Consider the following 16,419-nt stretch of genomic DNA (forward strand, 5'->3'; position numbering starts at 1 on the left):
TTTTTCTCAGGCTAAGAAAAGACCTAAAAGCAGATGCTTTTGAACTGTAAGCTTAAACTAGTATTAAACACAGTTCAAATATTAGTGCTTTATTGAATCAGCCCTAGCCACATTTTCTTTAGTTCAACAAATGTATATGTCCTCCAAAACGGCCTTGGCAGGCATTTTAAACTAAAACCAGCCCTATGTATATCTGCACTGAATACCAAATTAATTCAACTCATATTTATTATGGATCACACATCAGAACATGATGGGTCTTTAAAACTATTGAATCATAACACACTTTAATTATAAAATATTCCCCAATCATAAAATATGTTTTCTTTTCAATTTAAGATTCTGCATATGCTAGCAATGTCCTAAGTCCTTTCGTTTTCTGCACTCACTTCATTTGCTTTTTGGTTTATGTCTACCTGCTTGTAAACATGTTTGGGATTAGAAATCTCTCATCATTACTGGGGCATATCTAGAGGCATGGGCCAACATTGATCAGTCACCCATCAGTTTAAGGGACCATTGGAGACTCAGGCTTTATTTTCTTGAGCTATCCCAAGCTCCTTTTCAGCTAATCCCTCAGTTCTCCACAGCTTCTCTAAGAGAGAGCATTCATTCATTCTTAGGAGTGACTTCAAGTGAAATATCTGCCATGCAGGGATATTCGCTCTCAATCTTCCTTAAATTTTGATCTAATTTATCTTCTGTTTAGAATATCAGCATTCACAAGTGGGAGCAACATTTGAGGGTAAGGGTTTTTTTTCCTGTTGCCACTGATGTCAAATCTCGCAGTTATAATTATATGTGCTATTAAGTGGATCTGAAAAAAAAAACCAAAAAAACCCTTCACTACTTTCCACTCTATATCCTTGTTTAAATACAAAACAAAAAGGATGAATCAGCTTGTTAGCAACAGACTAAGTACAGCAAAAGATTTCAGCTTGATTCTATATACATTTTTAAATAATAAGATTATGAATTTTTTTCTTTCTTTGTATGGCAGATTGGAGGTTATAGTGTCAAACTGCAAAAATAAGCATTTAAAAAAACCCAGAAGTTTAAAATGGAGGTCTTAACTATTAGACCTTAAATAAATTCCGAGCTTTTGGCAATGTATATATACATTCTTAAAAGATTATATGAAAATTTTCTTTTCCGAGTTGAATTGTATTCCAGTCACCTTTACATTTAGAAAAATCCTTCTGTGACATGACAAATCCCTTCATAAAATGAATAATCACCTTCTAATTCATTTGAGTTTAACTTGGATTTTCATCAATCTAGATTACTTAAGGGAAGATATATCTCTAAAGAGAAAAGAATATTCATTCCATTGTGAACCCTTTACTAAGGGTTAGTTTTGTATCATGGGTCCTGGACATTTTGTGAGATCGTAAGTAGCTCAGGACAGAGCAACAGACCAACTCGGGGTGAGCAGGTACTAGCCGAGTGCTCTGTGGCCACAGAGGTCACTGGGAAGGTACACTGCACAGAAGCCAGGCTGTTAGGCAGAAGGTGCGGGCTGCATAGAGTGTGAAAAGGAAGCACGATTGCTCAGGTATCAGTGTTTTATCTCCCTTAGCTCATAGGTATAAAGATTCCTGGCAAGATTCATTTTAAATAGTGTGAGAATAAATTTTATTATTCTGTATTTCCCATTGCAGAAATCTTGACTGTTTACAATGGTTTTTTTTACAACATGGTTCTTAAGAGATCCTCTGTATTGTCCTAAAGACATACAACCACTTATAATGCCTACTGATATATATTTATATTTATTACTATGGTCTGACTAGAATGAACTTCAAAGCTTTCTATTATTATAGCAAAAATGCTATATTCTATTTAAATCGAAACTCAGCAGATGAGGAAAGACATTTGAAGCCAAAATGACAAGGGGATAATATCTCTACTACATTAAGGGAACTTATATATCAGTAAGAAAAAAAAAAGCAATAAACCTGTTAAAAAATAAGCAAAAATTCAAATAGGTATTTCTCAAAACAGAAATTATTTATTACCCTATAGAAAGATGGCCACCCTCATAATTAAGGGAGTACCAATTAGCATGATGAAAATATATTTTTAATCTTATCACAATGTTTATTCATCTGCTCAGCAAACACCTGAATGCTTACTATGTTCAGCAACCGTATTAGAAAGAGTTGATAATATGGAATGTTGGTGAGGCTATGAGGAAGCATAGCAGTTTTGTCATATCTACTGAATGTGATGATGCTAACATTTATTGAGATGAGTATTTGGTATGCCTCAGGCACTTGCTAAACATTCTCAAAGCAACTTTAAGAGATGAGTACTAAGATGGTGCTAAGGGGACTACAGATGGTGTAATGGTTCCATTGCTGGACTCCCATGTAGTTCACCGTAGTCCAAGTCTGAGATCCAGCAGCTTAAAACTAATTCTATGCACATGTGCTTGAGTGTCCGAAATCCTGAGAGGAGAAAGGAAATGAAAGGATTGCAATGTGGCTATCCCCCTTAGGGGATGATTTCTTACTTTCTGTCTCTGTTGCTCTCTTTCTCTCTGGTGAGCACGTACCCTACAGCAAAAAAATCTCTCTAAAAAATAAAAAAAAAATTATGATGCTAAGTCTTAAATTTGCTTTTGGGAGTAATTAAACTGACAAATAGAAGGCCTGCTACTCACCCCAACCCCACTTCCTTGTCCTCCTAGTGTATGTGCTTTGTTCTTTTGTAAAGTAGAAACCTGAAGACCAAGTTACTGACCATTAAGAGAAATTCAGTAAACACCTCCTTTCAAGTAGTGACCTGTGTAGCCTTCAGGCATGCAAATGCTAGTGTAGAAAGGGCTCCATGATTTACTGTTAGTGAAAGGAAACAGTTCAGAACAGAATATAAATGCTTTCCCCTTTTATGGGAAAAAATATTGAGATGTGTGTGCACATGCACACTTACATATACACACAAACACACACACATACAAGTGAAAATCAATATAAAAACACATAGGAAACTCAATATTTCAGATAAGAAGGAGACTGCATAAATATCTTTATTTTGGTTTCCACCCTAATATAAATTCTATGTGTTTTTTGAAGCTCATATTAGTGCTTTCTGGCTAAAGTGATATTTCTTTCCTTTGAATTCCTATAATGGAACATGAAAAAGACAAGGCAGATGAAGAGAAGGAAAAATCAATTGAGAGCCTATTTATAAGGCATTACGCTAATGATTTTACATGCAGTATCTCACTTGCTGCTTTTAAATATCCCTATCTGCTAATTGCTGTTGACCACCCCACATTTTATATGAAAACTGAGCCTTGGTGAAATTAAGTTCACAATGTCACATGTCTGCAAAATGGTAGAGATGACACCTAAATCCTAGACTTTGTTGCAAAATAGCATGAGCTTAGATATTAAGCAAATTCGTTCTTATTTTGTAATAATGACTTGGCACCTATCGTGTATCAAATCTTGCTCACCGGGTAAAATGTGAAAGGACTGTGGCAGTCCAGAAGTGCAATCTGTACTCCACAGTTTAGTGCCCAGTAATGAGTAATTTATCTTTTTTTTTTTTTAAGAATTATTTTATTTTAACTTTATTTACTTACTTATTTTAATTTGACCAGAGAAGGAGAGAGCAAGAAAAAGAGAGAGTGAGGGGGAGAGAGAGAGAGAGAGAGAGAGCAAGAAAACAAGCTGCCAGGTCTGGGACTCAAACCATGGTCGGCCATGTGGAAGTCTAGCGCCCTTAACCACCATGCCACCTGCTAGGCCCATGATTAATTTATCTTTTGCAAGTTACTTAACTTTTCTGTGCCTCAGGTTCTGAACATACAAAACATATTAGTAATAGTAGTTATTCATAATTATATTTTTAAGGAATAAGATCAGTAGTTATAAATATAAAACACAACAGAGTCTGGCATATTAAAAAAATGAAGTAGGTTGTATTTAGTAAAATAAAGGAATTTTATCCTACATGTCCTTCTTTTCCCATAAAATCTAACATACAGATTCCTATAGAGTAATTTCCATCAGAGGTTACCTGATAATCATTCAGTCATCATTCAATAACTTATTGTCATAATAGAATATTATAGATTACACCATATACTTGTACCTTTAAAAGTCACAATCATTCAAATATTAGCAACTTAATATGATTCAACTTAATTTATGTTTTAATTCTTTCAAATTCCATTAAAATAGTATTTATTTATTAATACAGCTAATAAATCCAAATGCGTTCTATATACCTTTCTCTATGTGTATGCATGGATGTCAAATGTAATATAATTACTCATAGGGTATAAACATCTGGTACATTTATCCGGAAAAAAATTTTAATGTGTCCTAAACACGAAATTGGTATTTAAAAATTTATTTTTTCTTAACACAGCATGTAATTGTCATGGGAAAGCTGAGGAATGCTATTATGATGAAAATGTTGCCAGAAGAAATCTGAGTTTAAATATACATGGAAAATACATTGGAGGAGGCGTGTGCATTAATTGTACCCAGAATACTGCTGGTATAAACTGTGAGATGTGCACTGATGGCTTCTTCAGACCCAAAGGGGTAATGTAAAATTTTCCTTTCATAAGGCATTAATTTGTTGTTTTATATGAAGATCACAGAAAAATTATTTTGAAAGTTGCTCTAAAAGTTGAACTTCTTTTTTTGGCACAATGTTGTAAGTACTAATTAAGAGTCAGCGAGTATTGATAGCATTTTAGCTCCCTTATGTCAGAGGTCCAGCACCAAGGGGCCCAGAGTACACATTCCAGTTAGTCACCTTTTGTATGCCTGAGTTTAGTTTCCTCAACTGCCTCTGGGTCCCCTTCTGGAATAAATGAACTCCTCCCCACCTTCCCCACTAACTAAACTGAAAATTGTGATTCGGTAACTTTTTAAATGTCTCACAACTCAGAAATAGCCAGACTAGAATTTGGAATCAAGCCTGTCTATTCCTATTATCTTTTGAGGCGTCACAGCTAGATTTCTGGAAATGAATAAAAGAGGGACAAATGAGGAGAGTAAGAATTGTTCGAAGGATAGAATAGAGATTATAAAACACTCTCTTTGTAGGAACCTGAGCTGTAACCAGGTAAATGAATAAGGCAGCATACCATATGGAATAGGAAACGAACTATAACTCTGTGTGTATTTTCTAAGTGAATTTGTCCCTTTTTATGCAAGATGTTAATTTCAATCTAATTTTGAATCATGTTTTGCAAGCTTTCTGATTGTTGCCATCAGTAATAAAAAGAGCCACGATTCTTAATAAACTTATACACCCTGCAGCATATCTACACTTCAAAATTGAAATAAGAAGGAAAAACTCCTGGAGACCATCTCTGATTTTCCAAAAAACACATGGAAATATTACTTAGCAGATCATACTATCTCTACACTTCGTGCCATGGTGACACTATGACATAAATAAACTATCTGTAGACACTAAAAAAAAAAAAGTTGAACTTCAAACTCTAAGACGACTAGGAATGTTTCATAATTGAAATGAATATCATTCTTTGAGACTGTAAATCAAGCCTTTTAATCTCCACAGAAAGTGCTATTGTATCTCATTCTAGTCAACACCCACTTCCAGGCAAATGATGTTCTAATTTTTACAACAAATTGGTTTTGTCTCTTAGTGAACGTCATACTAATGAAAGCAGATAGTATATACCAATCTCTAAAAGGAAGTCTATGTCTTCTTTCCTGCACTGAATGCCATGTGTTAAGATTTATCATTTTGTTTGTGTATCAATAGTTACATTTCAGGAAACAGCAGTTAGTGTAATGGCTATGTCGCTGGACTCCCACGTAGTCGACCGCAGTTCGCGTCCCGGACCCAGTGGCTTAAAACTCATGCCGGGCGCGTGTGCATGCATGCCCAAGATCCCGAGAGGAGAATGGAGGAGAAGGGATTGCAGCGTGACCATCCCCCCTAGGGGGTGATTTCTTGCTTTCTGTCTCCATGTCTCTCTCTGTCTGCCTGGCGAGCGCACGCGCCCTATAGTAAAAACCTCTCCAATAGTTACATTTCTTCTGCTTAAATTGTTGAATGACATTCTTCTATATGAAAATATCTAAATTTTTGACCCTTTCTGTTGATAGATATATGGGTCATTTTCAGTGTTAAAAGAAAAACTTCCAACAATTAAATTAGCAGTTTGAGTGAAAAAAGTCTATTTGGGTAGCCCTGGAGTGGCTTCCAAGGGACTCCACATGAGTGATGTGGTGACATTTATGGTCCAGGAAAGAAAAAGTGAAGTTAAATAAAAGAAGAGAGAGAAAAAAAAATAAAAAAAGGAAGTGGGGGGATGAGATAGAGAAATAATTAAATTGGTTACAACTTGATGTTTGCCCGCATTGACACAGTTTAAAAGGTGGGCTGTCTAAAATTGAAGTGTAGCTCAACTTAGCAACTTTCTAAGGGAGCAGACTTCAATGTACAGGTTGTGGTTTGCTTAGGGGAACTAAAGCAGGAGTACGGAGGCATTTTCCAGGATAATATATTAGGTTGTCAGGAAAGTCATGATGAATTAGAAAAACATGGCATGATTTTTCTGATGACCCAATGCTTTAACACCACTTTTTGGATAGCTCCTATGAACAATTTTATATAGGCCTTCTTGTATCTATGCTTTGATTTACCTTGCGTAAACATCTAGGAGGAGAATGCTTGCATCATAGGATAGGTACATAGTTTACTTCATAAGAAGCTGCCAATTTTTGCAAAATAAGTGATAACTTATTAAGTGTTCACCAACAAGGGATGAATTCCAGTTGTTCCCATACCTTTTCTATTATTTGATGCTATCTTTTAGATTGGTAGCCATCTAGTGGATGTGAAATGGTATCTGATTATGGATTGAATTTTCACTGGAAGTTTATATTAACCATATCTTGTAAAGTATTATGGGTCAATTTCTATAACCTCGGTCATGTTTCATTAATCGATTTGTCCATCTTTGTGCTAATACCACTCTGTCTCAGCTACTTTACTCAGAGAAGTAGCATTGTGAGAATGTTGAGTCCTATAATCTGTGAACATAATGCATCTCTCCACTTCTTTTTTCTGTGATTTATTCACGTCGGTGTTTTCACTGTAGAGATCTTGCATGTCTTTTGTTCAGCTTAATCCTCCACATTTTGTTTTGCACTATTGTGAAATAAAGAATTGTTTTGAAAATACTTTACTTTCAAATAGAATTAACATTTATCTTATAGTCATCTCCAGTTTATTACTAATTATTCTAGTACTTAAACTACTTTCTTTAGAAGTATACCTATAAACAGTCATGCTCCTGAAAATAAATTTTGGTTCATTTCTTCCTTTGCAGTTTTTATGCCAAAGTTAGCTAAAAATTGTAGAGCTGATATTTTTACTTTGCTCTAAATCTTTAAAGAAAACTTGTAATTTTTCACTATTGAGTACGATGTGTGCGGTAGATTTTTAAATGAATGCTCTTTATCTTATTCATCAAGTTTCCTACCATTCTTAGGTTGCTGAGAGTTTTCCTAATAAAAAAAGACCGGATTTTTCAAATGATTTTCCTTCATTTACTGAAATGAACATAAGAGTTTTCTCCTTTATTTCATCTATGTAGTCAGTTGCATTGACTGGTTTTTTAAATATAAAACTAACATTGCATTTGTGGATTAAACTCCATTTGGTTAAGCTACGTTATCATTTTAGATGTTGAATTAACCAATTTGTTAATATTTGACATAAGGATTTTTGGTAACATTATTTTCTTGTAATGTCTTTGTCAGGCTTCTGTATTGGGATCTGATGGACACAACAGATGAGCTAGAAGATGCTTCTTCTACCTTTGTTTTCGAAAATAATTTTTATGAGATCGAAATGAATCCTTCTAAAAGTGCTAGATAAAATTCCCCAGTGAAATATCTGGTACTATAGATTTCTCTGTGAGGAAAACTTTGTTATTGAATTGAGTATTTTTTCAGACATTCACTAGTTAGATAAGTTTTATATTTTGGAGGGGAGAGTCAATTTTTATATATTTTATTTCTCAAGGCATTTGTTCATTTTATCAATCTTGTCATATTATGGTATAAAGTTTAAATATTTCTCTCCTTAATACCATTTTAAAATCTATAGTATTTATGCTAATATTACCTTTATTATTCCTAAAATTATCAAAATTTTTATCCTTTTTAAAAACAGATACCAGGAGGTTATAATTTCATTAATCCTTAAAAAAACTTCTACATTTCAAGTATTTTCTCTATTTTTATTTATTTACTTTTTAGAGATTTTGCTACAGGGCATGTGTGCTCACCAGACAGACGAGAGACATAGAGACAGAAAGCAAGAAATCACCTATTCCACGAATTTCCTTCTTCTCCATCTTTCTCTTGGAATTTTGGGCATGCACACACACACACTTGGCATGAATTTCAAGCCACTAGGTCCAGAACTCAAACCGTGGTCAGCCGTGTGGGAGTTCAGTAACATAACCATTATACCATCAGCTGGTTCTGTTTTCTCTATATTTTTAAATTTCTAATTATTTATATTATATCAGTTCTTTAATCTGTTTTGGGTTTAAATGTCCTATTCTTTTGCCACATATCCATTTGGAAAGTTAGGTTATGATCTTAAACCTTTCTACTTGTACAATATAAGCATTTAAATATACTTTTGCTTCTATTAAACTCTTTAGCTGTTTCCCATAAGTCAAAAATGTTTTATGTTCATTGTCATTTATTTTAAATAGTTGTTTTTATTTCTATTGTGAGTTCTTTGTCATTTAATTTCCAAATCTTGGGCTCTATTAAATATCATATTTTATTGAGTTCTCCCTTGGTTGTCTCTTGGTCTGAGAGCACAATCATCTCTAAGATATCAAATTTTAGAAATGTATTGAGATTTTTTTTTTTTTTTTGTACTACGTGGTCTCTCTTGGCAAGGTGATATGTGCACTCGAAAAGAAGGTTTTCCCCAAAGTTGCCAAATTCTATTCCTGTGAATTTCCCCAATCTCTGATTATGGATTTTTATGTTTTGTTGTTCCAGTATTTCATCCTGTACTTTGAAGCGCTGTTATTAGGTCCTTACACATCTAGATTTTTTTTTCTTTACATAGCTATGGTTTTTTATCTTATAACTTGACATTTTAATAATTCTGAAAATCTCTCCTTAATTTCAGATCAAACTTTGTGTCATAAAGTCTACTTTGCCTCTCATTAGTCTAGCTATACCAGCTTTTTTACGTTTCTTCTGTATGGTACATCTTTTCTTACCTTGCTAATTTTGAACCATGTTGCAATAGAAAAAGTAATCAGGCAGGCTTTATTATTGAATATACATTAGGGGACTAGAGGCAAATATTGCTAGTTTTCTTTGATCTGGCGGTGATTCTGTGGTTATTATAGAGATTCATCCTGAAATATATAGGTATTAAAGACTAAGATTTCCTTTCAAAGATTTAGCAAATAATAAAAAGGGATAAAACAAAAGTGACAAAATCTTGTTAATTGCTGAATCTAGGTAATAAATATGTAGGATCTTATCGTATCATCCTCTTTACTTTTGTGTATCCAAGTAGAAGAAATAAATGTTTGAAACTGCAAACATGTATCAAAGGTAGTAATTTCTTCTATTATAATGTTCTCAAAATAATTCGTTGCCATATATTACTAAAACTAGTTGGTTCTTAAATGTTTGCTGAACTGAAAATACTGTGTTTTTATTACACTGGATTAAAAACATTTAACTCATTTTTAGGTGTCTCCAAATTATCCACGACCATGTCAGCCCTGCCGTTGTGATCCAGTTGGTTCCTTAAATGAAGTCTGTGTCAAGGATGAGAAACATGCTCGGCGAGGTAAGAGCAGAAGGGGAGCGGCTGCTCTGGTGGAAGACCATTTTGTAGTCAATTTCATTCACATGACACTCATTCTTTTCTCTGTCAGTGTATCGGTGTTCCCTCCAGGAACACGAAAATTTTTTCTCAGTAATTCATTTCATGTTTAATTATAATTCTGTGAAAGCAAGAAGAGTTAAATGATTCGTTGTGAGATAGAAAGAGGTAGGAGTCATCACAGATGGGTGCTGTGTATACTTTGTAAACGTCTTGTTATTTATTAGATGCTTTTGTAGCTTGCATGGGTTCTAGTGTGTAAGACAGCATTCATTGAGAGGTGAATGTGTCATGGTGGGTGGAGCAAATAGAGAAGATAACATAATACGGAAGGCAAGAAGAGTAAGTATCTAAAGATTAAAAAAATAGTAATTGTGAGATAACAACAGGAAATAGTCTGACACTAGTTAAAGACAAACACTTTCTTTGAGGAATAAAATTCACGATGAATTCCAGACACTAAGGAATCAAATGCCAACATAACCTCTTGGAAAAAAATGTTTGGGGACTACGTCCAGGGCAGTCAGTTGCCAAATTTAAGTAGAAAATTTATAGAATGTATCTAGAGCAGTTTCTATGTGTTTCCACAAGCAAATTCTTCTCTTGTTTATAAAAACAAAAATAACTCGTACCTACAATGTAGATTTTTCCCTTTAATGACTTGAAGATTGTTGAAAGTCTGTTGATATTTCTTTGGCACAGTTATCTTACCTACTTTCTTTGTAAAACTAAAGGATTATCAATTTGAGTATTACATACAGTCTTCTATCTTGAAATATTTAAAAACTGATATATTTCCAATAATTAATTACTAAGTTCATTTTTTCATTTAAGCCTCTTTTCCTTTTACAACATCACATTGTTTTCAGTAATGTCTTTTAACTCCCCTTTTAAAATAAATATATCAACATCAAAAAAGTTTAAAAAGCAGAACAGCAGGAAAACAAGAATACAAAGTGGGAGGGGGTGGGATTTCTTGCTGTCTCTCTGTGTCCCCGGTGAGTAAACGTACCCTATAAGCAAAAATCTCTTCAAAAAGAAAATTCCAGATTTGCTTTTTCTATCAGTATGTTCGATGTTTCTAATATACAGAACTTTAAATTTTTTTATGTAATTGGTTATTAAAGTTTAGATAATCATTTTTAGCTATAGCGATACTATGCCCTGATTGTTAAACCCGACCATATATATACATTGTAATCTGTCTGGAATATATTTTGGTATATATTACAAGGAAAGTTTCTAACTATATTTTATTTTCCCATGGTCTCTTTTATAATTCACCTATTTTTAACACATTAAGTACATTTGTTATATTCTATATTTGTAAGTAGCAACCTCTCCTGAGGTTCATTTTGCAGTCTGATTTTTCTGCTCCCTCTTACTCACGAGATCATCACCTTATCTCTTTCCCGTGTTTTGTGTGGATCAGCATGCATGTATGTATGTAAGTTTCCCCAGATTACCTTTCAGAAGTCTTGAATTTACTTGAGGTTCTCTGACATGAACTCCTAACTTGTGCAAAACCTAGAAATTTTTTTATTGTTCCATAGAACTATGCTCAATGAACTCAAATTGAGTTGATCAGAATTTACTGGTCTACTTGGGGAAGACACTGGCTTATAAGCTGGCTTACCTCTGTAGGAGTCAGGTTTATAGTTTCTCACCTCCAAGGGTTTCTTTATTTCACACTCCCACAATCTTTCTATCATCTGTCTGAATTGTTCCCTCAGCCCCATCTATATATCTCTAGTTTTATCCTGAATCTTGTAATCGCTAGACATCCAGTTGCCAGTATTTCAAGAAACAAAAGTTAAGATAGACCTTGTTTATTTAGTGTAACATACCTCTCAATTTCTAGAACTTTTAACATAGAAATAAACATTAAATTTTAAAATGCTTTTACAAACTTTCTTAAAATCATTAGAGGTCTGTCCATTGCATGGTTTTAGGTGACTGGATCCTGCATGGCCGACCATGCAGTTCATGTTGCAGACTAGCAGCTTGAGAAGCACACCAGGCCTATGTGTAGATGTGCCTCAAATCCTGAAAGGAGGAAGAAGTGGAGAAAGGATTGTGATGTGATCACTCCCTCATGTGGCTTGGCTCCCTGTCTGTTGGTCTTTCTTTGCAAATCTTCTGCAAGTGCATGCACTCTCTGGCAAAATTTTAAAATAGTCATTAGATTTCTTTTCCTTTTGCTCATCGGATAAGCTATATTACACAATGAACTCATTAAATCAACATAATTAGATTTTTTAATTTTCCTTTTTTAAAATTCATCTGTAAATATTTTAAATGGGTAGGTTAATGGCTTTCTCAGCTATTTATTTGTAACTTATTTTTCTTTTAAATCCAATATCTTTTATCATTTATATATTTTGAACTTGTAATTGTGCTTGTGCTTATTTGAAGCATGCACATAATAACTTCAATCATATTTTTATTTCATCTTTCTCAATGTAAAATAAGAGCCTGTCCTATGATATGTCATTGAATTCTATTTTGGCCCTAATTTATATTACTGAAATTCTCTTTTTCTTATATATATATATATTTAGAATGTATGTGTGGCTTTCTGTCATTCTGCTTTTTGCTTTCCTTACTTTTTCTCTTCCCTCTTTTCTATCTGATGTACTATATTGTATTGATTGGCTTCTATCTTTTTCTACATCTTAAAATTCTATAACTGTGATTCATTTGACCAGCATTTTTTCTAATCAAGGACATTAATAAAACTCATCTTTGGTATTTATATATAAAAAATAAATTTAAACTGCTTTCATTTCCATCCTCCATTCTGTTCAGTTATAAACTATCCATTTCCATGTGCACCTTCAATCTGTTCTTTAGTAACACTGCCCATAATGTCATTCTTAGGTTATCATTAAATTGTTCTTTTAAGTAACATACCTTTACTCCCAAGACTCTCTTCCCCATTGTGACAATTTGGTGGAGTAGGCTTGTTTTATGAGCCATCAGGTATGCATACCTTATTACTTATTCTCAAGATGGTGTCATCGGCCTTAAAGTTTATGAAACTTAGCCCTTGATCACTATTACAGTTTCTGAGTAGCCTTGGTTTGGTTAGATGCTTTGAGATTTCATTTGTCTTTTTTATTCTCATTGTTAATATTTTTTAGAAAATTATTTATTTAACTTAATTTTTTCATTCATTTATTTTAATTTCACCAGAGAGAGACAGAGAGAGGGAGAGAGAGAAAGTGAGAAAGCAAGCCACCAGGCCCAGGACTTGAACCATGGTCAGCCATGTGGGAGTGTCCAGCACCTCAACTACCATGCCACATGCTGGTCCCCATTGTTAATATTTTTAAAGTTACTTAAAAGCTGCCATGTTAGCAAAATCATAGCCAGCTTCTAATTAAACTCTATGTACCCTTTGTCTTATCTTTATGATGTCTATCAAGAAGCTAATTTTTGTGTTAAATAGGTTTTTAAAGGCTACTGTAAGAACAAATTTAAGAATTAAATTATATATTTGTTTTAAAAAATGTTGGTATGTGGCTCCTCTTCTCTTAGGTTTGGCACCTGGATCCTGTCATTGCAAAACTGGCTTTGGAGGTGTGAGCTGTGATCGGTGTGCCAGGGGCTACACTGGCTACCCAGATTGCCAACCCTGTAACTGCAGTGGCTCAGGGAGCACAAATGAAGACCCTTGTTTTGGGCCCTGTAATTGCAAGGTAATTTTTTTATTCCAGTAATGTCTCATTGTCAAGACAGAAGATTATTTTCCTTGGCTTCTGTTATATCTGACACTGGGCAATTGTAACAACTCTCCTGTAAATATCCACTATCTATTCTGTATTAGGCACTCCTGTAAATGTCTTAAAATACTTACCAGGGAGGCCAGCAAGTGGTGTGGTGGTTAAGGCACTAGACTCCTATACTGTGGTATATGGTTCAAGTCCTGGACTCTGTGGCTTGAAGATCATGGCAGATCTTTGTTTCTTTTCAAAAATAAAATAAAATAAAATAAAATAAAATAAAAAATAAAATAAAATAAAATAAAATAAGATAAGATAAGATAAAATAAAATAAAATATAAAATAAAATCATGCTGAGTGTGTTTGCATGTGTGCCCAAAATCTGAAAAGGAAAATAGAGGAGAAGGGATTGCATTGTGGCCATCCCCCTTGAGGGGTGATTTCCCATTTTCCCCTCTTTCTGTCTGTCTCTCTCTGGCAAGCACATATACCCTCTAAAAAAGAAAAATCTAAAAGGAAAAAGGAAAAGAAAAGAAAATGCCTAACAGGTTTAAGAAAGCAAAATATTTATGTTACCTGCCATTTGTCTAAAAATCTACAAATACTAAGGGGATAAATCTTACGTCATGAAAGTTTAGAACAAAAACACCTTTCACCCCATTGTCTAACTAGTCTTTTAATTAAAAAACAAACCAAAAAAGCCGAATATGTAGCACTAAAAATAATAGCCCTTTAAGGGGTATATCAGCCTATGATGCATCGAAATCTACTTTTCCTTCTAATTCTAAAAAAATTCCAACAAGGATTTTATTCTGGATTTTTATATAATCTTCTGAAGTTTGAATCCATATGGGAATTAAAATACTCACCATAGTCAAGCCATTTTGTTTAATTGCCAAAAATGTACAAAGCCCTGGTGGGATTGATTAAAGGCCCAGTATTTCTTCCCAAGAGTACTTTTAGAAGTGCAACTTTATTGTCATACACTTGGTTAATAGCTCATCATGTTAACGCGGAGGGATGCATTATACTCCTTGCTAATAGACATCGAAGAAACAGAGAGGCATACACAAGTCTCCAATGATAAAACTAATTAATTTTGTAACATTCTGATCAGACAGTATATAGTTACATTAACTGAGAGAATGAAGAATTATTTGAAAAAGTTGGCATGCTATACTGATGCCCAATTAACAGTTACTTCTTGTTTTTTGTTTTCAGTCGTAAGTGGAACCTTAGAAAAAACATCCCCTTAATTAATTCATTAGTCTTATTTAGGCAACTGTAAAATATTATATCTTTATAATTGATATATGTGTATGTGTATATACTAATATTAATGTTTAGTTACTAACATTCTACTAACATTAAGCCATAAAACAGTAGTAAGGAACGAGCAGATAACATAATTGATTACATTGCTGGGACCCCCACATGGCTGACCATGGTTAGAGTCCTGGACCCAGCAGCTTAAAACTCAAGCTGGGTGCATGTGGTTGCATGCCCCAAGTCCTGAGAGAATGGAGGGGAAGGGATTGTGGGGTGGCCATCACCCTAAGGGATGATTTCTCACTCTCTTTTTGTCTCTCTCTGTCTCTTTGGTAAGCACACGCACCCTACTGCAAAAATATGTCCAACGGCAACAAAAAAGTAGTAAATACTAGTTTTAATGTTTTATATTTATATACTGTCTGAAATAGTTAAATATTCTAATAGTTACATAATAGGTATATGTTATATAAGGGGTAATGTAGGTACCATTTTGGATGATTGAAACCATAAAACTGATTACACAGTTATGCAGAAACCCACATACTCATAGTAAAGAGCTGTTACATGTTGTTATATAGTACATTTTCTAGATCTAGTACCTTTCATTCCAATATTATCTGGAATGAGAAATTACTCTAGTAGACCAAGATGGTACAGCAGCCTATGAGTGATTGCTTGCTTAAGGACACTTCCCCTCTCCATCCTGCATGTCTTTTAGGGCAGTCCTACAAGCTTTTGGTACATCTTCCCTGGTATTTATCAAAACTTAACTCGCATGTGCTTTATTCTTTTTCCAAAACCCCACAAAAATCTCTAATCTTTACTAGTTACTCGGATAAAGAGTAAGCAAAGCTAAGCTTAAAATAGAAGAGAAATCTTTTGAGTCTAGTATATAGGAAATCAAAGGAAAAAAAGAAAATATTTTTATGTGCCTATGAGTCACAGAGGGTGCTGTCTGGTATTTGCAAGTGAAGCGTTAGAAATGAATGAGGCAAGTCAACCTCATTTATTTCATTTTCTTTCATAAATATAGCAAGAAGAGAGCTGCAGTGATTAGCAGAATTCTGAGGGAAAGCTTCTTGAGCCACTTACTGTCTGTGTATATCTAACTCAATATTGTACCGAGAATAATTACAATCCTAAGAAAAATGCCTCCCACACAGTTACATCAAGCTCTACACAGACAATTAAAATGCTCAATAAACAGTAATTAAGAACTCATAAAAGAGAATAAAAAGTTAGGTAAATAGAATCATTAAAAAGTGCCTTTCAATCAAGTGATATTTTAAACAGATAACTCTAAGTTCTTATAAACTAAATTTATTTTTGATAAAAAGTTGTAAAAGCATATTTTTGGAGAGGTTTTTTTTTTTTTTTTGCTATAGGGCGCGTGTGCTCGCCAGACAGACAGAGACATAGAGACAGAAAGCGAGAAATCACCCCCCAGGGGGGATGGTCACGCTGCAATCCCTTCTCCTCCATTCTCTCGGGATCTTGGGCACGCATGCACACGCGCCCGGCGTGAGATTTAAGCCACCGG

At 34.1% G+C, this 16,419-nt stretch overlaps 1 protein-coding gene across 1 annotated transcript in view; it reads left to right on the plus strand.

The window, feature by feature from the left end:
- LAMA2 (laminin subunit alpha 2) overlaps nucleotides 1–16,419 on the plus strand; it is a 509,250-nt gene that overhangs the window by 121,573 nt on the left and 371,258 nt on the right. The window contains exons 8-10 of the mRNA XM_027770245.1: nucleotides 4,384–4,562; nucleotides 9,747–9,846; nucleotides 13,423–13,583. Of these exons, the coding sequence (XP_027626046.1) occupies nucleotides 4,384–4,562; nucleotides 9,747–9,846; nucleotides 13,423–13,583 (440 nt within the window). The remainder of the gene's footprint in view (nucleotides 1–4,383; nucleotides 4,563–9,746; nucleotides 9,847–13,422; nucleotides 13,584–16,419) is intronic.

The sequence above is a fragment of the Tupaia chinensis genome, unplaced genomic scaffold, assembly GCF_000334495.1.
Source record: "Tupaia chinensis unplaced genomic scaffold, TupChi_1.0 Scaffold000117_2, whole genome shotgun sequence".
Lineage (NCBI taxonomy): Eukaryota > Metazoa > Chordata > Mammalia > Scandentia > Tupaiidae > Tupaia > Tupaia belangeri.